General features: G+C 39.0%; 2 protein-coding genes across 4 annotated transcripts in view; one reads left to right on the plus strand and one right to left on the minus strand.

Annotated features, from left to right (window-relative positions):
• The first annotated feature begins 7,539 nt into the window (after positions 1–7,539).
• On the plus strand, positions 7,540–15,104 carry AUG3 (HAUS augmin-like complex subunit). Its single transcript, XM_078573687.1, has 18 exons — positions 7,540–7,779; positions 7,904–7,940; positions 8,041–8,144; positions 8,417–8,612; positions 11,556–11,622; positions 11,848–11,951; positions 12,162–12,246; positions 12,494–12,551; positions 12,624–12,755; positions 12,925–12,994; positions 13,112–13,169; positions 13,260–13,315; positions 13,521–13,673; positions 13,756–13,867; positions 14,071–14,212; positions 14,313–14,382; positions 14,458–14,553; positions 14,649–15,104. The coding sequence occupies exons 1-18, from the start codon at positions 7,604–7,606 to the stop codon at positions 14,778–14,780; spliced, it is 1,848 nt and encodes a 615-aa protein (XP_078429813.1). The 5' UTR covers positions 7,540–7,603; the 3' UTR covers positions 14,781–15,104.
• Positions 15,105–15,972: 868 nt separating this feature from the next.
• KU70 (ATP-dependent DNA helicase 2 subunit Ku70-like protein) overlaps positions 15,973–22,967 on the minus strand; it is a 28,775-nt gene continuing 21,780 nt past the window's right edge. For 2 of the 3 annotated variants that reach the window (XM_078573688.1, XM_078573690.1), the window contains 8 exons: positions 19,672–19,733; positions 19,464–19,524; positions 19,059–19,151; positions 18,864–18,984; positions 18,264–18,366; positions 17,938–18,121; positions 17,688–17,819; positions 17,164–17,371 (listed from right to left, as the gene is read on the minus strand). In XM_078573688.1, the coding sequence (XP_078429814.1) occupies positions 17,706–17,819; positions 17,938–18,121; positions 18,264–18,366; positions 18,864–18,984; positions 19,059–19,151; positions 19,464–19,524; positions 19,672–19,733 (738 nt within the window). In that variant the 3' untranslated portion in view covers positions 17,164–17,371; positions 17,688–17,705. Of the gene's footprint in view, positions 16,277–17,163; positions 17,372–17,687; positions 17,820–17,937; positions 18,122–18,263; positions 18,367–18,863; positions 18,985–19,058; positions 19,152–19,463; positions 19,525–19,671; positions 19,734–22,967 lie in introns of those variants that run through there. The other variant, XM_078573689.1, reaches the window with a different exon arrangement.

Genomic DNA, 22,967 nt, shown 5'->3' on the forward strand with positions numbered 1-22,967 from the left:
AGAGGCCAATTGGAGGGGATAAAAGGAGATTTGGTCTTAATTTGTTTGGGGGGATTTGGGAACCAAATTCACTAACGACTATCTTATAAACACACCCTAGTCTCCCTAGAATTGAAACCTTTTTCATAATTTTTCTAGTTCTTAATTTGAAATTGGAATAGTCAGATCAACTCAATGCTCACACCTCTTGATCCAAGTAAGGCTTTTTACATTCTGCTCAAGTCTAGTGATTCAGATATTCAGACCAATATCAAGAAGAATAATCAAAAGTTTCACTAAAACTTAATCCAAATCACACTAAAAGTCAAATACTACAAAGTACCAAATACAAGTGATCTAGGATGAAGCTCCTCTCTATCTTGAAGCTGTGAAAGAACCACCTACAGAATGACCTCCGCAACTCAAAATTCTGCTTTTATACAAGTTAAATGATAAAAATTATCATTTAACCCCAATTAATTATTAATTTTTAGCAGTCAATCTAAGCTTCATCTGGATGATCCCATTGTACAGATAGAAAGAGGAGTCGAGATGTGCGAATTCACAAAACACTGACCTCAATCGGACTTCAGGATCAAAAGTTATGAATAAATACTTTTTGACCACTCATAGCCATTGGATCAATATTCATTATATAACTATTTTTTTCTTACTCTCAATGATGTGTCGATCTCCCATTGGCTGCAATTTTTTAGACTTAAAACTCTTATTTTCCTTAAAAATATAACCTTTTTAATTAAAATTTCATTTCTTCCTTGAATAAATTCCCAGAAATCCAATAAAATTCTGGAAAAATCTAGAAATTTCAGTAATTCATCCTGCATTAGTTAACATGATAATTAATTTTTAAACCTGCCATTTACATTTAAATAGAACTATTCCAATCTTAAATAAATTCCATAAAATTCATAAATTAACAAAAAAATTAGGGAAAATCAGAATTCACTTGGAAAATTTAATTAACATATAAATATATGATAACAACCCTATTTTAAACTCTTTAAATGCATAAAATTGTGCTGATTTCTTGAATTAAATACCAAATTTAGGGTGTTATCACTCTCTCTATTTCTCCATCTCCCTCACTTTTCCTGTCCCTCTCTCTCCATCTCCCTCTCCCTTTCTCTCCTCAATCTCTCCTTCCCTCCCTATATCCTTCTCTCTCTATCTTCTTTCTCTCTCCTTCTCCCTATCCCTCTCTCTCCTCCCTCTCTCCTTCCGTCCCTATATCCTTCTCTCTCTATCTTCCTTCTCTCTCCTTCTCCCTCTCTTTTTTTCGCCCCTCTCTTGCTCTCCATTTTCCTCTCCCTCTCTCTCATCCTCTCCCTCTCTATGTCTCTCGTTCTTTTTCTATGTGCATCATTTTTCCATCTTGAATTTGATAAAAAAAAGCCAAAAAGCACACAAACGGGCTTGCTTGGTATATTTTCTGAGCTGATAGGACTGTATGATGTGAATCTAGTGTCGACTTGTCTTTCAATCTAGTTAGACTTACTGATCTGGACCTTTCTTTGGCATACTCCAAGTGTCACTTGGATAAGCCTGCAGGGCCAAATTCACATTTTAGCCATGTGTCTACCCAAAAATTTTATGCCAAGTCCAGCAACCTTCACCAGCACAGTGGAAGTAGTTAGGTTAGCACCTAATAGATATCATTAGCGAATTGAAAGAGTCAGTTGTGCCTGGTTGCACTCTAGTGTGGCATACACAACTTCCCTTCCCTTGCATCATATATAGCTGGAAAGCACCCCCCGTCGCACCTGGTCATCTTTCCCCTACCTACCGCTGGAACGTATATTATGCCACTTCGTTCCTGTAGCACATACACGTGCATAGTCAATCCCATTTGGTGCACCATGTGCATGTGGGCCTTCAATAAAGGATGTGCTCCAACACCTCTTTGTAACATCCAGAGGCACATGCCTCAAGGGGTCTCTCTACCCCATTCTGGCACACTCCTGATCTTATGCTTCATGCAAGATTGGCATCAACCCTACATAATTATTAACTTAGGAAAATGATAGGAATCCCTGCCCAAACGTTGTGTGCAGGGTACACATAGTGGCATCTTGTACTCACCATCAATTGTGGCACAATCCTCTTTACAAGCATGAAATTTGAGCATGTGTGTAGACATATTGTGTGTGCAGCACAATTTTAATTGATGCACTACCATAGTGGTTTAGTCAATGAGAAGACTCACTCTCATCCAAATTATGTATATTGTACATTAGAAGGGCGTCAAATAAGGAATTGACATTGTGATGATTACTAGTATCTACAACATGAACTTACTTCTTCAAGAAATTATGAATGTGGTTTATTTAAACCAACATATTACTACACACTTGATACTTTTTCTAGTTTCCTACTGGTTGACAGTTTTTTCTATCTATTTCAATACTTGATTATTATGTTGTTTAAATTAGAAGCCTACAGGGAAGCCAGTTTGTGATGCAAGTGAGACAAACAAGCTCACCCTTTATTTCAACAACCACATTATTTGCATACTAATATCCTTTAGAGTTTGCTGTGTAGATATTTGTTTCTTAGGCCATGATGATCATTTCACAATTCATACGATGGAAGGCAAAGTGGAATCATTACTAATATTTTAAACATATCAAAACGCACTGACCAAATCAGTTTTGCATGGATTAGATCGACGATTTCTTAGATCCTTAGGTTATGCATGTTGCATTTTTCAATTATCTAGCCTCTTGATAAATCCAAATGATTCTCTTAACGTCAAATATATTATTTCATTTAAATCAGACCCATTATTGCTTCGTCGTCATCGTTTAACCATTCTAGTCATTTTGGGAAGGGAGAAAAGTATGGAGAAAAGAGACGGCTATCTGAAAATTTTTTACTTAAGTAAATTTGATTCAGGAATTATCCTATTTATACTTAATGGTAATTAGCTTTAAGTATATCTTCTAATGTACAAAACATCATTTGTGTGATGCGCGATAACCATGTATTAGTCAAGTTAACGAATATAGTGGACTACTAACATTTATTAGACAACCTAATTAATTAATTATGTCAACATATCGATAAATTAATCAAGAATTGATTCAATCCAACCGATAGAATGAGTATCCAGCCCCTGGGGTGTCAAGGTAAACCTTGCACTCTAGACGATACTGAGGAGAGTATCTACTTTCTCATCAGACCTTTATTATCATCAGTGGTAATATGTGTATAATCCTTCATCCATTTTATGATCAAAGGATGGCTTCAATTATGGCCAACTGTCAGACCCTAATTGGTAATCCCGCCTAGTAATAGTGCGTTCAAAATTCATCAGAGAACTTATCTATAATATTATATTGCATTGGCTTAGGACTTCATAGATTTGTCTCCTCTTAAAACAAGGGCATATAACCATATTTTGAGCACTCAATCATATGTGCTAACTTATTTTTGTTTCTAAGCTAAGACTGTTTGGAATTCCATCTTGAATATCATTTCAACGGGAACATTTAGAAAACTTGTAATCAATGTACAATTATCTCATTAAAAATCACATAGTCGTAGCATGTATTCCTTGAGTTCATCATAACCATCACTTTTGTATTAAATGAATATAATTTTTTTCCAATGAATATTAAACCATATGTGGAATTATTGGCTAGTTTTTCAACCAAATATATTCCTATCACCGAATTCCAATACCCGGCAGATATTTCTTGATTAACATTTCAAATTTAAGCATCATATCCTTCCCAAGGTACCTCTAGGTTGAGTATAAATTATAATAATTATTTTTTTATTCTTTATCTTTTTATACTATAATAAATTTAATATTTAACTTAGGTAATATTAATTCACATTGATAAATCTAAAAGAAAAAATATTCTGGAGATAAAATTTAAGGTCTCACATTTGATCAAGCAAAGTTGATTTAAGATGAAGTAAACCGAGAGACTATAACATCGATTTCAATCACATAAATCTAAAAGTGAACTTCAGTAAAATAGACAAAAGTGAATTTAACTCTAGAGAATGATTTAATGGTGAAAATTGTATTCATGCCTTTACCATACATAGTCAGGAGGGGTCAAAAGACATGGCCTTGGCCATGGATAGTCTTATGTAAAGATTGTATCTGATTCAAATTAAAACCCAGGTGAGAGAAAATGGTAAATCAACTCCAAAAACTACCTCTGAATGACACCACACCCAACTGTTATGGTTAAAAAGATGTTTGTTCAAAACTTTAAAATGGTATTGTGTGTGTTTTTACCCTCAATAAATAGTAATGGCCCATGACTTGGGGGAAAAGTTAGGTTATCAGGAGTTATGAGGAAAGTATACCTTTATATATTTTGTGTGTTTTCCCTAGAATTTTAATTTTGAATTACTAGACTCAGATATGATTTTTATGTAACACGATGGACCAGGATCGATCGGTTCATGTCACACCACAGAGGAGCGGAGGAAAGTGCGTGATGCAATGAGGATAAATGATACGTGTGTTCCAAAATTGGCGAGAACAATTAAGGGAACCCAACTGACCGGGGACGTAACACACAAGTAGTGATACGAGGGGTCAGAGCATGGGCAAGCTCCCAATGACTCGAGTGATCAGATCGAAGGCCGATAGAGCGGCGGAGGTTCACCCTCCGCGCACGTCCACGCCGTGAGCAACACTGGTCTGACACCAACGAAGAAAGTCCCTAATGCTAGTACGGTCGCTAGTCCAACGACACTTATCGAAATCTCTCTAGGCAGAGGAGTAAGTGAGGAAGGCACTAAAAGACGTAATAATACTCAAAATAAGGGAAGAAGATGAGACCTGCGGGCTCAGGCCATGGTGCTCGTGGCAGTTCACGATCGTCTGAGAGAGACCAGAGATCCCCGGGCGAGAGGGAGGCTCCGAATGGAGATGCCGTTAATGAGTATCACATGCAGACCAATGAAGACCACCGAGGGGCTACGGGAGGGCTGCACGTATGGAGGTGTAAGGTGGCCCTGTAAGGTGGCCCTGTAAGGTGGCCAGTGCAATGTTCGACAATGAGGCAGTAGAACATGTCGGTATCGCTTGCAGAAGGTGGCCGGTGAGTCCAAAGTAGGGAGTGACCTGAGCTCGGGGTGGCAAGGATGATCGAATTGGCGAGCACGGCAGCAGAGTCACAGGCAATAGTAATGAATACGATTATCGATCACGGATTGTAGGGTGTGATCTAGAGAGCATGAAGAATCAACGGTCAACACTCGTCAAGGCACCGCCAGCAACCGATCAACCGACAGTGAGCATTGCAACGTACGATAGAGAGAGAGAGAGAGAGAGAGAGAAAGAGAGAGATGTATAGAGAGAGAGAGAAAGAGATAGATGTATAAAGAGAGAGAGAAAGAGAGAGATGTATAGAGAGAGAGAGAAAGAGATAGATGTATAAAGAGAGAGAGAGAAAGAGAGAGATGTATAGGGAGAGAGAGCGAAAGAGAGAGATGCATAGAAAGAGAGAGAGAGAAAGAGATAGATGTATAGAGAGAGAGAGAGATGTATAGAGAGAGAGTGAAAGAGAGAGATGCATAGAAAGAGAGGTAGAGAAAGAGAGAGATGTATAGAGAGAGAGAGAGAAAGAGAGAGATGTATAGAGAGAAAGAGAGAGAAAGAGAGAGATGTATAGAGAGAGAGAGAGAGAGAAAGAGAGAGATGTATAGAGAGAGAGAAAGAGAGATGTATAGAGAGAGAGAAAGAGAGAGATGTATATATATATATATAGAGAGAGAGAGATGTATAGAGAGAGAGAGATGCCTGGTCGGTGCGACTGTGGGCAAGAAGAACTGTTGGAACCTAGATCTCTCGCTTCAGCAACTCACATAAAGAAGGGAAGGACAGGCACTCACTATCTTGATCTCACACAGAGAAAAAGGTTTCTAAGCCCTCACTCTCTTGATCTCACACAGAGAAAAAATGTAGCATCTCATAGACTACGAGTCTTGTCTATATGGCAATGCATGCGCTTGTGAATGATGCTTGATTGTCATGAAGAAATCACCTACTAGTGAAGAATGCGGGATCAGAGAGTCACATCATGGTTTTGTCCATGTGTCACCATAGTATCACACTAGTTGGAGGACATCTCCAACAACTAACTCTGTCGACTAGGTCACATGTTTTGTTGAGTAGGCAAATGGAACCAACATGAACCCGATTACCTTCTGCAGCTCCCATTCATCATAAGAGATATTCATATGCTTCCCTGTAGTTGTGAAGATGGCAGCATCTACATCAAACATATTTTGCTTTGCAATAGCTTCCTTGAGCATATTTGGAGTGCTGCTCCATCACATTGGGAAATCAAGTATATATATGTTGGTTTCAATGTGTGTCAGATAAGTTCTGCAGAATACATTGGTCCCTTCGTATTTTGACATTGGTCACCATCATATGTCCTGACCTTATGTCCCCTCAACTTTGGTCATCACCTTCCCTAAAGAATTGGTGTGTGGTCATAATGAGTCCTCGTCTGGTGCATCTTCTAACTCAGAGTCATTGTCATACAAGTTCACTGTCTTTTACAAACTATGGGTGCCTTGGGAAAAGTATCAAAACTCTTAAGTATTCAACGATGATGTGTGTGACACACAAAACGTGTTGTCTGGCACGGAACCCTAGGCTTCAAATTTTTCATTTTCTTCTTAGTATAGCTATCATTGTTATCTTAATTTATACATTGTCTTTCATTAATATTCGGTTATGAGGCTATGTTTTCATGCATGAAAATATATTCAATCCAACAGAAGCTAAAGATCAATTCAGATTTAATCTCTAGAATACATTACCTATGGATTACCTTATGGGGAACTTTGTCCACCATTCACTTGCTTCCTATGAGAGCTTCTTCAAGCCGTTCAATTGTCCGGCCTCTAGAAGTAATCACAAGACAAAGGTCGTTGGATCTCCTCTCCTTCTTCACCACTTCCTTTTGAAGACCTTGTGGATCTCCTCCATCATAGAGTGCTTGTAGAGTGAGTGGAGAAATATAGAAAGAATAAAGGAGGGGTGCCCTAATCTGGCTGGCATAGGCACCTAATATGGGCGCCCCCCTACCTATTGAGGATTTTTCATAAAAATCCTCAGCAATAAAGTATATCTTCCAACGCCCTCAAGTCTCATGCGTGTGACCCTCTAGGCCTAAAAATCAATCTAGTTAATGACTTTAAAGGTCCAATAACATTTATTGACTAACTCTACTATTTAACTATATCAACATATAGATTAACTAATCAAGAATCGATTCAACCCAATTAATAGGTTAAGTTTCCAGCCGGTGGGGTGCCAAGGTACACCACCCCCATAAAAAGTTGTTATATAAAACTAATCTTCATTATATTTTGATATTCAGTAAAAATCTACGACATTTAGGCCCGAACACAGTTAATAGCTATATCAATAAAACACTAGCACCCTAGTACATTGATAATTAAAAGTTTTTGTTTTAGTTTCAAAAGTATAAATCAACTTGTATTCCTTGGGTTGCATGATTATCATACATATGAATAAATACATTCAAAAGTTTCCAACTTTTCTATGTTGGGTTGATGCCGACTGCATTTGAAATCGACCCACGATTTGCAATAGCCGGAGATGAGCGGAGAGCGGCTGTGCGGGCTTCTGGTGGCGTTGGGCTTTGACGGGCATGGCACCCTCGACCCAGACAGCTTCGAATGGCCCTTCCAATGCGAGGAAGATGGAGCGATTCTTGGCTGGATATGCTCCAATTTCCGCCCATCTAATGTTCTCTCTCCGATTGAACTTTCCCAGTTGCGTATGATTGAATGCAGTTGATTTTCCTTTGAATCACGGGAGCGAATCTCCGGAGGATAATTTTGGTTTGATTTTGTTTTTCTGTTTGATGGGTGTAAATAATGTATGTAAATGTTTCAGGTACAAGCAACTCCTTCAAGAAGGAAAGCTGCTCGAGGTAGAATTTTTGGGTCGTTCTCATTTTGGAAAAATAGAATGGTTAATTTGAAGAATTTTAGAGTTGGCGATGACCGGAGTCTTTTGGACTGCTATTGCAGGGGGAAGATCTGGATTCTGCATACGATAGCATCTCCGCTTTCTCAGCTAGGAAAGACACCCATGATGCGTTCTTTGGAGGCGAAGAAAGGTTAATTGATATCAGGTAGTAATCTTCTGCGGTGCCTTTTTTTCGGTGAATTTACAATAGGGGGTAGAATTTTCGCGTCCGAAAAGTTTTTGATTTGCTGTATGTGAACGCTTAATTAATATAATGTTATTAGTGTTATTCCCTAGTCATTTCCTTTTCTCCTCTAAAAGTCTTTATTTATGATTTCTTAGCTCTTCCTGGGATGTTTTATTAATTTTCCTGGAGCATTCTTCCAAGCTATTTTTGGATTTCGTTTTCTGGATTAATGGGTATGTTATTTCATTTAGGGAAGCAAAAATGGCGTTCAAAGCTGAAAGTTTAGAACTGCAAAGACAACTGTCTCGTATTCAGACCCAATTTAATTTATTGGCGAGTCAAGCTTCATCATTGATCCAAGGAAGAAGAACACGAGTCAATGCGGCTTCCTCTGTCAGTGGACGTATTTCAGCTTTGGAGGAGAAGCTCTCTACCAGAAATTCAGAGGTAGGCAAGTTTTTATAATGTATAATTTTTCAAAAACAGTACCATCTTTCCTGATTCATTTGAAATCGAATCGTACTAATCTGATAGAGACCTAGGGTACAATGAATGAATGAATGACAACTGGCCTAGATCAGCACCTGTGCATCATTATGGAGGATATCCCAGACAATTCTTCTACAATTTCTTGAATGCTCTCCTTACAGTTGGGCGACATGAATTTAAAGCAAAGTGCTTTTAGGGAATTGCCTGCTATATGCCTGAAATGGGTTGGAGATGGACTTCTTGGGCCTTAGGGATTGTTCTCATTAAACGACCTTGAAGACAATAATCATGGGTGTCTGCTCAGTTCAAAACAATATATGATGGGTTTTTTTCCTTTGGAATTGGTGGTCTTACACATATGACCCAAATCGTCCCCTCCCGCCATTCAGCTCTTTCTAAACCAGCCCGTGAGAACGCCCGCCATGTTTTGCGTGGTGCTGTCCGTTAAAGCTATCCTCCCATTAAAATGATCTCATCATGACGCAGCCAGATGGCCCATAGCACCACAAATAACTTTTCCACTCGGCCTCTCTCATGAATGCTCCACCCTGACGAGAGGCCCAAAAAGCCTTATCAGAAGTAATTCCACCCACAGAGTCTTTTCGCTGGCTCAAACTGCTTGAGTGATTGGTCATACAAAGAACAGACGAGAAGAACTCCCAGACTGGAGGGAAGGCCTGCCTTAAACCCTGCCAGAAAGCCGATGGCCCTTTGACTAGTATCGCCTGTCCCTCCAAATCTAGCCTCCAGCCATACGTGTCCTTCAGGATGTTCAACCTCATATCCTTCCCTCAGCTCATAATTTGCCCACCCACTTTGTCAAAAGTGCCAGGTTTATTGTTTGTAACTACAGAACCCCCAGCCCCCCTCAATTGATAGGTCTGCAAATCACACCCAAGAGACTAAGGCCATCCCTCTACCCTCTCTAGACTCTGAAGCTTTCCAGAAAAACCATCGTATCAAACCTTCCAGCCACTTTCTGACTCCCACTGGTATCTTAAAGATTGAGAGATACAATATAATAATTGCACAGACCACAGTAGCACCAGGCGTCCCCCTCTTGACTGTACCCTAGCCTGCCAACCCTGCAGCCTTCTCTCAACCTTCTTGATCGCTGGTTGCCAATCTGTGCTGGAAAGTCGACCCCTCATCAGTGGGTGGCCCAAATAGTACATGGACAATTTCAAGAAGTGCATCTCCTAGGCCTTAGAACATTGAACCGTCTCCTCCTACAATGGCTAAAACCTGATGAAAGTTGATTTGGCACAATTAATTTAGAGACCAGACAAATCGGCAAATAGATCCAACAGTGTAGAGAGATTCCTAGCTTCCTCAGCAGAGCCCTCCACAAAATGCAGTATCGCCAGCATATTGCAGTCTACCCAGAATAAGGGCAAACTGAAAAGGTCCAATTATGTATCCAATCCGGTGTCATAACATTTTTGCTAAGATCTTTGCAATGATGAGGTATATGGAGTTGGACAGCAATATTGGCTAAAAATCTCCAACTCTGATTGCTCCCTGCCATTTTGGCAGAAGTGTGAATGCCTGAGTCTCCCCATGCCATAATCACCACTCCTAAACTCCTTCAGCATGGCCATCACCTCTGTTTTTGACATAGACCCAAAATTTGCTGTAGAAAAACATTGGAAGGCTGTCTGGTCCCCGAGCCCCCTCCCAATATTACCCCTTGATGGCTGCCCATACCTCATTCACTGAGAAGGCGCCCTCACCAGCTCCACTTGCTGTGCCTGTGTCACCATGGTTGCCCCCTGCGACACCACTTACACCAGTTCTGTGCCTCTCTCTTGGAGAAAGTTTTAAAGTGATCTACCAAGGCTCAACCAACGGCATGTGTACCGATATACTCCTGACTTCCTACTTGCAGCCTCAAGATCTGATTTGACCGCCTCCTGCCATTTGCCATGAGATGAAAGAATCTTGTCTTAGTGTCACCCTCTCTCAGCCATATCTGTCTCAAACACTGCCTCCAATCCATCTCCATCTTTTTATCTACCTCCATGACCACATCCCTTCTCTCCTCCTCGTCTTCTGATGTAGCTTGAAATGGCGAAATAAAATGTAATGCAGTATCCTGTGTTGTTATTTACTTGGTGATATGTAATTAGGGTTCGCAGCCCTCAATAACAATGATGATAATGACAAGAGAATGATGATGAGTTATCATCCCTGTCATTCGTCTCCACCAAATTTCTCCTCATCATTGTCACTTGTTCACGACTAAGATGGTGATGAGGAGGAAGGATAAGTCTACTCCACCTATGATCATCATTGCCATTGTCATCTTTGAGGTGGCTGATGACGGTGGAACGACAAGTTCACTCTGGCACCACAGCCTCCTCACCCCATTTCTGATCTGCTTCCGATTTGCATCTTAAATATGTACACTGACATTAGCCTTCTCACCATCCCCCCCCCCTCTCCCCCCCTTGGCCACTGCTGCTAGCTTCTCGTCCTTGTTGAGGATATGATGACGACATGAAGTCCTCTTTCATTTGGGTCAGGATAATGATGAGGATTATCATCATCTTTGTTGTTTATCTAATACAAGGCTCACAGTTGTGACATTTCCAATGACATGCATGCCTGTGACAATGACAATGACAATTTTGGATGATGATGAGTTTGTCCTGGGATGGTGAACTTCATACAGCATACATAGGGACACAATATAGCAGTCAGATTCATTTTTATTTCTTCTCATTGGGATATTTTCTGATGGTCACCTTCTCCAACCCAATTGCAATAGTCGTTGAATTTTGACTTCTGTAATGCTAATCCCTTTACGAGAATTACTTATTGATGTAATAAAGGGAAGAATTTAAAGAGGATCGTTACCTCTCTTTTTCTCTCTTTCTTTCTTACATTCTCTCCATGTAGATGGATGCAGTTTTGGGGAAAATTGCATCTACAGCTCAGGAATTGGCGCAGTACCTCAAGGGCAAAGGTATTTTCTATTCCTCCACATTATGCACTTTCATTACTCTTGTTACACGTATTATCAGATAGCCTCTGCTTTTAATCCCTGTCCTCAGTGATGACCAAAGATTTAATTTTTTCATCATCAATCATGTTTCTTAATTCCTGAGATCAAATTTCCTTAAGATTGTGTATCCCATGACTTTCAAATTTCTTAGATTTCTAAATATTTGCATAATGCATTTACATGCAGTGGACAGAATATATCTGTCATACGATAATTTTGAACCCTATCGCCTTTGCGACGAAGCTTATGCAAAAGAACTCAAGGAATGGTTTGTTAAACAGTTTTATGAGGTATGTAGCTTTCAAAACTCTTGTTCTACTATCCTTTAAAGATTTTAAATTTAATATACTATTTTCATATACGGTGGGATTAAATTAATATTTTTCATGATTAAACTAGAATATTTACGATTTCTTTTTATTTTTAAAGAATAGTATCATTGACCGTTTTACTTGAGCTTTAAATAAAATATAAAAGCAGTTTACCTTTATCGGAACCAGGGACCATTCAGACTTATAGAGGAAGAGGGCAAATCCAAGTGTTCATGGTTGAGCCTAGATGATATCTCGTCACCCTCTGTTCCAGGTGACGTACACTATATTCTACTTAATAGTAAATTTTACTCTAGTTTCCGAGATGAAAATTGACAGGAAATATTCCTTTCTATATTGCTTTATCATCGTTTGCCTGATTAATTTATAGACAGATCTCACAAGAACGTTAAATTGCTAAAGAGTTTCGAATGGCCTCGTTTAATATTTCGCTTGTAAAATTATTTCTACATTATTTTTTAATTTTGTGCCACACACCAATGGAATTAAGTTTTATGTAGGTGCCCGAGAGAAACCTGGTGATCATCGAATATCTGAACTACGGAGGCTCCGTTTTATGTAGGGACCTTTTTTTTAAACATTGATATTAGCATTCCAATTATGGAAATATTTATCAAAAAAGTTATGCAGATTTGGTGCAAGTGAGAAACAGTGGGTGGAAGCGCAAGCTGAGAATGCCAGGCAGCAAGCTGTTTTATCTACTCTCAAGACGCAAATCTCATCAGATGAGGCTCATATTCGACGGGACAATAATTTTCTCAGGTATATTTGTTGATTAACGACAATTGAATTCTGAGAATCATTTATGCTGAGTTTTATACAATTAATTTTGTCTCCGAATTTTTAAAATTAAGGATGCAAAAATATTTTCTAGTTTCTATTAAAATTGGGGAAAATATTATACCAATTCAATTCTCCATTTTTTATGCAGGAGAAAGCATTCCGAGTTGACTGGAGAACTTGCAGAGCTTTCTCGCAAAGAACAGCAATTACTCTTTGAGGTCAGCCCGGCAGATCAACCAGCTCGCTCTCCTCTTTTCTAATTTCTATCAAAATGCTCAAATAAAAAAAATTCAAGACTTTGAATGACTGCTTTAAGAATTATTATCTTTATTCAGGCTGTTCCACGGTTGTGCTCTGAGCTTGCGCAGCTTCAGGAGACATACATTCTCCAAGGTCCATCGATGATGATCAAGTCCATTCTTCTTAGAATTTTCCCTTATTATTCGTTCCTAATCTATCAGGCTTTCACTCTTGCTCTTTCAGGTGACTACGATCTGAAGGTTATGAGGCAAGGAACATATATTTCCAGGCAAAAGATGGTATGCTTACTGTGCTTCATTTGTCCTAGATTACAATACAATAATTCATTGTTAAGTGAACAATGGCCATAAGTTTAGATTACCCTAGGGTCGTATCAAATTATAAGCTTAGATCTCTTTGGGATCCGCTTCAGCGCAGCCTACTTTCCTCTCCTGTTGTCTAGGGTTCCTCTTTCCGCTGTCATATTATCTGTCTTCTGCGCAGTACATCAACCACCTGGTTAATCAGCTCGCTAGACACTGTTTTCTGAAAATTGCTTGTGAGATGGAACGAAGGAACATCTCTAGAGCATACTCCCTCCTCAGGGTAATTGAATCAGAATTACAGAGTTACCTTACGGCTACCAACTGCCGAGTGGTATGAAATGCTGACCTCGTTGCTCTTATGGAAATTTTAAACGCCAGAATTTACATTTTTTGTTCTGATAATTGAATTTCAGGAGCACTGCTCAACATTGATTCAGATTTCTTCTAAGAAACATGATCAGGGAACGATTGATGATCGTGATGTGTTTCTTCATGGCGTTAGAGATCTTCTGTCCACCTACTCCGGTAAGTATTTATGTTATTTGATAGAGACCTTGACTAATCCTCTCCCAAAATACTTGAAAGATAATTACACAAAAGACAAATGATGAAACTACCTCTCAGATAGGGGATCATACCACACATTATTTATGATTCATGCCAAAATATTTTTTCAAAGTTTGTATCATCATATGTTTAAAGTTGTACTTGGTTGTTATTTCTTGCAGACAATCCGGGGTCTGTAGCATCGTATGTTTCAGCTCCTGCCCTTGTTCAGCAGATATCCGCACTCCAATCAGACTTGTACTCTCTTCAATTTGAGTTGGATAACTCCCTTCCCGAAGACAGAAGAAGATGCATAAACGAGCTGTTAGTATTTTCTCAGGCGCCTAAAACACAAGGAATAATTATAAACATCAGTCAAAAAATGAAAGATTGAATTTGAATTATGCCGTTTTGAATGTTTCAGGTGTACTCTTATGCAAAGTTTGGAACAGGTTCTGTATTCATCCACGAAGGAACCGGTATTAACATCTAGGGTATGTTTCAATTTTATGATTATGATGATCTGTGTGAGTATTTTCAAATGAACATGTGCTACTTCAATGCTTCAGCCACTGACGATGGCGCTGGATGAAATGGAAAAGGCAAATGCTCATCTCTCCGCTTCTGTTGAAGAAGTCACCAGCGCACATAGTCAAAAAGCGGAGGTCACATTCATTTATCATAACTTATGAATAATCATTAAAATGACCAAGAACAAATTAAACAGGCTGATTAATCATTGGATTTAACATTTCTGCAGATAATCAAGCATCACCGTGTCGAAGTCGGCAGAGAAAGGCAGGTCTTTGTCGATTTCTTCTGCCATCCTGACCGGTTGAGGAGCCAGGTTAGAGAGCTGGCTAACAGCGTTCAAGCTCTCCAAGTGGAGTGAGCTGTTCCCTTCTCAAGGACTGAACTTATCAAAAGCAGTTGGAATACTTGGAGGGGAGCCTGCATTAACCAAGTTTCTTTCTCTGTTAATTTAGCTGTAGCACTCTTGTCTTTGGCTCTTGCTAATAGACTTTTTTCCTCATGGTTGTGTAAATATTGGGCATTTTACTGGGGACAAATACTTGCGCAATGCGCTGCAAGTTCTTAGCTTCTTGCTTTTGTTAATTTGATGTAATTTATTTACTCCTAGACTTTTTGATGTAATTTATTTGTTGCCAATAGACTTTTTGATGTAATTAATTTTATGTCATTTCTTTGCGGCTCATTTTAACAGACTTTTTCCTTGTGGTTTTGTAAATATAGGGCATTTTACTGGGGCCAAGTAATTGTGATGCTCTGTAGATTGTTATAGATATTGATGTTGATTTGATGTAATTTACTTGTTCTTAGTAGACTTTTGATGTAATTAATTTGATGTAATTATTTGTTGGTGGTAGCACCCGCATTTTTCACCCTTGCTAGTGCATTTTTTCCTCCTGGTTTTGTAAATATTGGGCATTTTACTGGGCCAGACACTTGCACAGTGCGCTGCAAGTACTTAGGGCTCTTGGTTTTTGTTAATTTCATGTAATTTGTTTGTTCACATTCAACTTTTATCTTCCGATAAATTCCACATCACTCTGATATTCTTTAAATAAGTTGACGTATAGTTGAATAATATATCAGTCAAAGTTCTTTTCTGTCATTGGAAACATCCAAAAGAAAATGTCCTTAACATTGGGATCTTTAGGCAATGAGCTTATCAATTGCTTGATAGTTTCAAAAGAATTTGGGTTTGAGCTGAAATGAGTAAATCAATATCGCTTAAAGAGCTAAGAAACTGAAGTATATGATGCTAAGTACAGTACAACTAATAAGATATTTAAATACATGACTTTATAAAGTTGACTCAAGCTTTAAACTATGATGTATAGCTTTATCCATAAATGATCAGACAAATAAATGTGTTCTGAGTATTTCTGCAAGAATCACTCCTAAAATTATGTAGCATACTCTCAAGAGTAGGGTTTGACGCTCCCAGTCCAGTTTGGGTTTTTAGCAAAGACCTAACTTTACCGAAACTTCGGTCCAGTACCAGTCTGTTCTTGTTCGGTCTCAGTCTAGTACGGACCAGTCCCGGTCTGGTCAGGTTGACTAATCAATGTCAAAGTCAAAGTAGAAAATTTATGTTCAATAATAATGTTAATTATGCTCTACATCAAGTGGGTGCCCACATATGGTCAAATATATGGCATCTACACTGAACTCAATAGAAACCTCTCCGTCGAGTTGGATTTGATATTTTTGATTTTTATAAAAAATATTAAATAATTTATTTCTTGTTCCAGTCCGGTTTGACCCTCGGACCTAAACCTGCTTGATCCACCATCAAATTGAGTACCTATGGTTCCGGTTTGGTCTGGTCAAACCGGTCTTCAATCCTAAATGTCCAACCTACTAAAGAGTGAACAAATTCTGTATCAGCAGGGATATATACCAAAATTCCTTAAAAAAAAGATACCATAACTTCCACAACAAAATAGTAATTTCGTGTGCATGTCTAAGTTCTATCAAAATATTTGAACTTGTGGATATAATCACTGTGATATCAAAGCACTATTTCTAAGTTTAAAAGGTAATGGTTTTGTCTATTAACACAAACCATATTTTCTTATGTGCTGCCTCATTAGCCACTCGGTGCATTTTCTACGCAAAATCCAGAAGGTTGCTGAAATAGATGTTTGTTTCAAAAGGGAGTATATAGATGTATAAATCCTAAAGATATTGATTATATGTGTTATTTGAAATTTAATGCACTTTCATTCAGATTTTATGTCAAGGCACGGCGATGAGAAATCACTAATTTCCTTTTTACAATATAAAAAATGAGAGTTCAGTGATATTCCTTTATGAATTTGTGTGCTGAAGAATTCCACATCATGGTTGGCCCTAGAAAGAGCAACATCATTTTGTTGGAATTTCATACATGTTTCTTATAAAATACTAAATCACACTGTATGACTCACTGAAATAACATGCACTACTATTCAACATGATAGAACCAAACATGTGGAGGTAGCCTAACATTGTACAAAATAAAAACTAACAGGCAGTGCTATCAACATTGCATTATGTTTCATCAAATGCTTAATATGGATATATCTTAAACAAGTGAAACCATAGTCCAACATTTCACAAATTGATCAATAGCTGGAATGCAAAACATCCAACCATCAACAAGAGGAGTTGTGTTAAATTATGTGATGTTCATGCATTGTATTACTTTATTGAAACCCCTCTGGTTTGCAATTAATATTATATGCTATGACTGGCGAATCGAGATATAAACAGAGACACTATCCACAACTTGATAGTTATTGTAAAAAAAAATATTTTGCAAGCCATGTATAAAGATAGATTTTGGATTTCTTCTGGCAGAGGCTCCGCATAGCTGTAGGGAATTCTAGAGGTGACAATAGATTGTGAAATAAGGTTGTGCTATGAACAAGCTTGCTTGCATTTCATGTGATCCATGCGTCATAAAAAATATATCTAGAAAAAAAAAATATTTATGTATTAGTTCCATGGAAAAAGCGTATATTCGGTAATGAGTCTCCCTTCAAATTAGAGTTTGGTGGAAAGTAAGATTGTTCATGCATATCCCCAATAAATGAACATCCCTTTGGCTTCTTTTGAGTAACATTCATATAGTTATATTAAAGATTGAAGAATCAATCAGATCCTATAGAACTATTGCAATAATTTTGCGATAAACAGAACAAAGAAGCTACCGAGATGGATATTGAAATAAAGTTAAATGATAGAGGGAGAACTATGAAGAAAATGAGAGATAGATATAGTCTATTACCTGATTGAGATTAGGGAACTACTTTTGCAGGTGGCTTAGGATTCTGCTAATGAGAGCATCCTTCTTCCCAGTCAAAGGAAGATTGTTAGCTGTTAGATAGTACTTGAGCTCCACCACAGTCAGATCTTTCAGCTGATAAATCAAAAAAATAATTAAATTACACACTAAGACAAATAAAAATTAATTAAGGAGCTTTGGCCGAAAAATAAAGATTGATCGACGAATGAGCGCTCTTCCTTGCTAGACACACCTTCCCGTTATCCGCCAGGTCAGCCCAGTCATAACTGGCGCTTTGTTGACTTGCCACGTCAGCAATGGCTTTCCGCTTAGAAGCTCGGGAATCTTTCTGAGCGGCGAGGGAATCTTCTTCCTTATCATGATCTTTGCCATATACAGCCACTTTGAAATCATCCAGGGTCTTAACGATTCCGGGCCTTGAATTTTTGGGCCAGCCCCATGATCCAGAAATTAATTAATTGCTTTTATTTTGTGAGAAAAATCAAATTCTAGCGAAATTAATGAAATAATCCAATTCATTTTATGAAATAATATTAATGATATAATTTAGTCATTTACCTTGACAAGCCTTCCTCGTCGGGAAGTGTTTCGTCTTTCACCTCTGGTATCTCGTCCTCGTCCAATGCTATCGCCTGAAGGACGCTGTAATGCCTTTGCAAAGCTGGAAATGCAGAAAAGAAAGAAAAAAATCTGGATTAAATAATAAAGGCGGAATTCCCACAGGAAAAAGTATCTTATATTGAGCAGGTTTTTTAGAAAAAACTTCTATTAAATAATCCGTCATCAAAGCCAGCTGCTATGAATATTTTTAACGGAGTGCTTAAAACTTCACAGAAAAGAAAGCTTATAATAGCAGAGAAAATGCATAGTTATGAAAACTACGTGTTTACATTTATTGGAAAAGAGTGAATATTAAGCAAATTATAATTTTATTAAAGTTAATGAGAAACTCATGAAAAATCAAACACTTGAGAAAGTGGTTTTATTGCTTTGCAAGTCACATAAAGAAAATCATCACTAATATTTATTTATTTTCTCCAAATGATACTAGAAAACGTTGGAACGAAAGTAGTCAGAAAGGCTTTAAAAAACTATTTATTTCACGACCAGGATATTCAATGAAAGAAAATATTGATGCAGTCAGACAGAAGAAAATACAAGGATTAGAAAATTGGCAGACGGAGAAGCTTTTCAGATCTATGCGTTTCAGAAGAGCCGAGGCTTTTGAAATCTGGTCATCCGTAGCCCAAAGTGATATCATATCATCATTCAAATAATGCTGAAAAATGAGAGACATAGTTAGAGCCTCGAAAAAAGTTGAAGAGAAACTGAAACATAGCCCGAAATTCTCGCCTCTTCAGGGTATCTTATATCGTCAGAATATGGAAGGTAAATCATGTGCATTCCTGGCGGTTCGACTTGCCCACACGAGTTGCTTATTTCTTCCTGTGAAACATGAAAATAGAACATTTAAAAGAGAATAAACAGATGAAATATGATAACATACAGGGCTGGTTTGTAATATTAAATATGAACTGATGCAACATGAGTTTACAGATAACGTCCCGCCAACCATCATGATATGTATGGGCGGTAAGAGAAATGCAACTAAGTAGATTGATTGACTCATTAATTGAACAGAGTTGCGGAAATGGAACAAAAGTATCATTTTATCTCATAACAAATGGAGGGACCAATTTGAAAAATGCACGATGCCGGCTGCGAGAAAAGCATTCAGATTGAGAGGGATTGATGTACCTGCGCTATTAAGGCGACCAACTGAGGCCGAGCACTGCTACCACAAAATGCAACAGCAAACCTGGCCAAAGTACAGTGAACCAAGCTAAGAAAAATTGTATCCACAATAGTCATGAACCATTGGAATAAACTAAAAAATATATTTAAGGAGATAAATGAAAGAAACATGCCTGACTATTTCAATTAAGTGGAGTTTAAGGAGGCTCACCTGCCCAACCGCAACATGGAGCGGTGCAAAGCAACGAAAGTACGAGTACTTCCAAGGATTTCCTGAACAAGAGAACTTTGAACAAGATTAACAAAAATCATAACCCCACAAAGAAAGAGGCAAAACGAGGTTAGTATCATAAACCCCCATTTCACAGCTAACACAATGTATTTTTTTTATTATTATTATTTTTTTTTCTTTGATCCAAAACCCATATCAAAATGTATGCAAGAGAAACAAGGACTAAATCCCACATCAAAGAGTATGCAAGAGCCGCATTCCTGGCGCCGGCTTTCAACTTGCTCTTCTCTGCTTCCTTCCTCTTTGGAAACCCAATCAGAGTTCTTCTTCTTCCTTTCTTCCCCTTCTTCCTCTAACTCACTCTTCTCCGTTAGGGATACGATTTGTATAAGAAAAGGCTCTGTTAAGTTAGGGATACGATTTATAGTACAATTTTCCAGACGATTTCCATTTTCATTAGATGGACTTTTTATATGAAAATATATCCACTTTTCTTTACATAGTACTATGAAGCCTTCAAGTAAGAGACCAAAAAGGTCTCCAAAAAAAGTTGGAAAGATGCAGTAAGGTTAAACTTTTGAAACTGAAGAGAGACTGACTTAGTAGTTGACTGAATTACATTATTGTGGAACAAGAAAAGTGATACGATGCAGTCCCAAATGGAAAAAAGCAACGGCTGGAATTTAAGACTTACAGAAGGATCTTGATTCCGCTCCTCGTACTCTGGTACAAGTCCACGTCGCCTTCGAATCTTCTTCTCAAGATCACCGTAGAGGCAGCTCGCCGAATGCAGCTCTGCTCCTCCCGACCCCCTTGCTCAAGAAACCCGAAATGCTCCGTCCCCCTTCTTCTCCCCCTTCGCTCCTTATTTATAGTCTTTTATTTCCTAACTAACTACCCTTTCAAGAAGGGTGGTTATTTGGCCAGCTCAGCGCCAGCTGGCCCGCTGCCTTTCTGGCCTCCTCTCTTTCTTCTTTCATATACTCTTACTGGGATCGTATCATTTCCCCCCTCATCGACTATCACCTTGTCCCCAAGGTGGATGTCGGGGAATTGCCCTCGGATGACTGATAGAGGTTCCCATGATGCATCTTCTTCTGGAAGCCCTTTCCATTTAATCAACACTTCCACTTGTCCATTCCGTCTCTAGCCGACACCACCTCTGCTGGAGATAGCTGCCACTCAAAATCATCAGTAAATGAAGGAGGCAGTAATTGCGTGACCCTGCCTGGACCCACTGCTTTCCTTAGTTTAGATCGTGGAACACCGGATGTAGGGAACAATTGTCTGGCAGTTCTAGTTTGTAGGCCACAGGCCCCACCTTTGTAAGATCCGAAATGGACCAAAATATTTTGGAGATAACTTTTCATTGATCCTTTTTGCTAAGGACTTCATGCGGTAGGGACGTAATCGAAGATACACTTGTTCCCCCACCTGAAACTCAAGGTCTCTTCGGTGCTTATCCGCTTGGCGTTTCATGCTGGATTGCGCCGCTAGTAAGTTGTTTCTTATCACTTTCAGAGTATCATCTCTCTCTTTTAATAGAGTGTCGACAGACTCAAGTGGAGATGAAGGGGTCCCATAGTACAAAAGTTTTGTTGGGTCCTCCCATACACTGCTTTGAAAGGTGTCATCTGAATGGATGAATGGAAAGCTGTATTATAAGAGAACTCTGCCCAATGGAGCCACTTGGACCAAGACTTCGGTTTCTCACCAGCAAAACAGCGTAAATATGATTCCAAACATCTGTTTACCACCTCTGTTTGACCATCTGTTTGGGGGTGGTACGAGGAACTCATGCATAATGTGGTGCCTTGCAAGCGGAACAACTCCTTCCAGAACATACTGGTAAAGATTTTATCTCTGTCTGAAACAATTGAGGAGGGTATCCCATGCAAGCGTACAATTTCTCGGACGAAGATGTCAGCTACATCTCGGGCAGTAAATGGGTGTTTCAGTGGTAGGAAGTGACTATACTTGCTCAGTCTGTCCACAATCACCATAATGCAGTTGAATCCGTGTGATGTTGGCAGCCCTTCTATGAAATCTAACGATATGTCTTCCCAGATGCGTTCAGGAATGGGTAGAGCTTGTAATAACCCAGCAGGTGAGAGGGAAGATATCTTGTTAGTTTGACAAATATGACACTGATTCACATATCTCTTTATGTGATCTTTCATGCGTGGCCAGTATAAGTCTTGAGCAATGCGCTTATAGGTTCGTTTGCATCCCGTATGCCCCCCCGGTGCTGAATCATGATAGGTCTGTAACACTTTTGGTAGTAATGAAGAAGTCCCCGTAAGCACCAGTCGTCCCTTGTACAGTAGGGTATCCTTGTATAATTTGAACTTTGGATAGGAAAATGGACTGAGTCGCAACTCCTGAATTACTTTTTGAAATTTCAGATCCTGACCCACCTCCTGTTGGATGATCGCTTGGTCTAATAGCTGGAACCTGGACACTTGCAATGCATTGACTTCCACTGATGATGGGGCCCTGGATAATGCATCAGCTACAACATTGCTCTTCCCTGGTTTATATTCAATTTCGAAATTAAACCCCAGTAATTTGTAAGCCCATTTGCTGTACGGCTCCTGAATCTGCTTCTGACACAATAAGTATTTAAGACTGTACTGATCGGTGCGGATAATGAAAGGCAAATGTGTCAAATAGTGTCGCCATTTCTGCACTGACAGGACAATAGCCATCAATTCACGTTCATAAGCAGATTTGACTTGGCTCCGCTTGGGAAGGACCTGACTAAAATAAGCGATGGGTCGTCCATTCTGTATGAGGACAGCACCAATGCCTACTCCTGATGCATCCGTCTCGATGGTAAAAGGTAATTCAAAATTTGGTAAGGCCAACACTGGAGTAGAACTCATTGCTAGTTTAAGTCGATCAAATGCAGCTTGCGCATCTACATTCCACCCAAATGCATCTTTCTTCAGCAATGCTGTTAAAGGGGCGGCCTTCAAGGAGTACTCTTTGACAAACCTGCGATAATACCCTGTCAAACCCAAGAACCCTCGCAGTTGCTTGAGATTCTTCGGTACGGGCCAGCTCACCATCGCCTCCACCTTGCTCTTATCCGCCATAACTCCTTGATGCGAAATCCAATGCCCCAGGAATTCCAACTGATTGCAAGCCAATTGACACTTTTTGGGATTCACATGAAGATCATTATCAGCCAGGACAGTAAAGACTTGTTGCAAATGTGACTCATGGTCTTCCAATGACTTACTGTAAATCAATATATCATCAAAAAACACCAG

Source organism: Wolffia australiana, chromosome 4 (assembly GCF_029677425.1).
Source record: "Wolffia australiana isolate 7733 chromosome 4, ASM2967742v1".
Taxonomy (NCBI): Eukaryota; Viridiplantae; Streptophyta; class Magnoliopsida; order Alismatales; family Araceae; genus Wolffia; species Wolffia australiana.

Excerpts from the sequence above, each read along its gene's own strand:
- AUG3 (XM_078573687.1), top strand. The coding sequence starts at position 7,604 with ATGAGCGGAGAGCGGCTGTGCGGGCTTCTGGTGGCGTTGGGCTTTGAC. Across the intron at positions 7,780-7,903 it reads TCTCCGATTGAACTTTCCCA|GTACAAGCAACTCCTTCAAG; the intron begins GTTGCGTATGAT and ends TAAATGTTTCAG. Across the intron at positions 14,213-14,312 it reads AGAAGATGCATAAACGAGCT|GTGTACTCTTATGCAAAGTT; the intron begins GTTAGTATTTTC and ends TGAATGTTTCAG.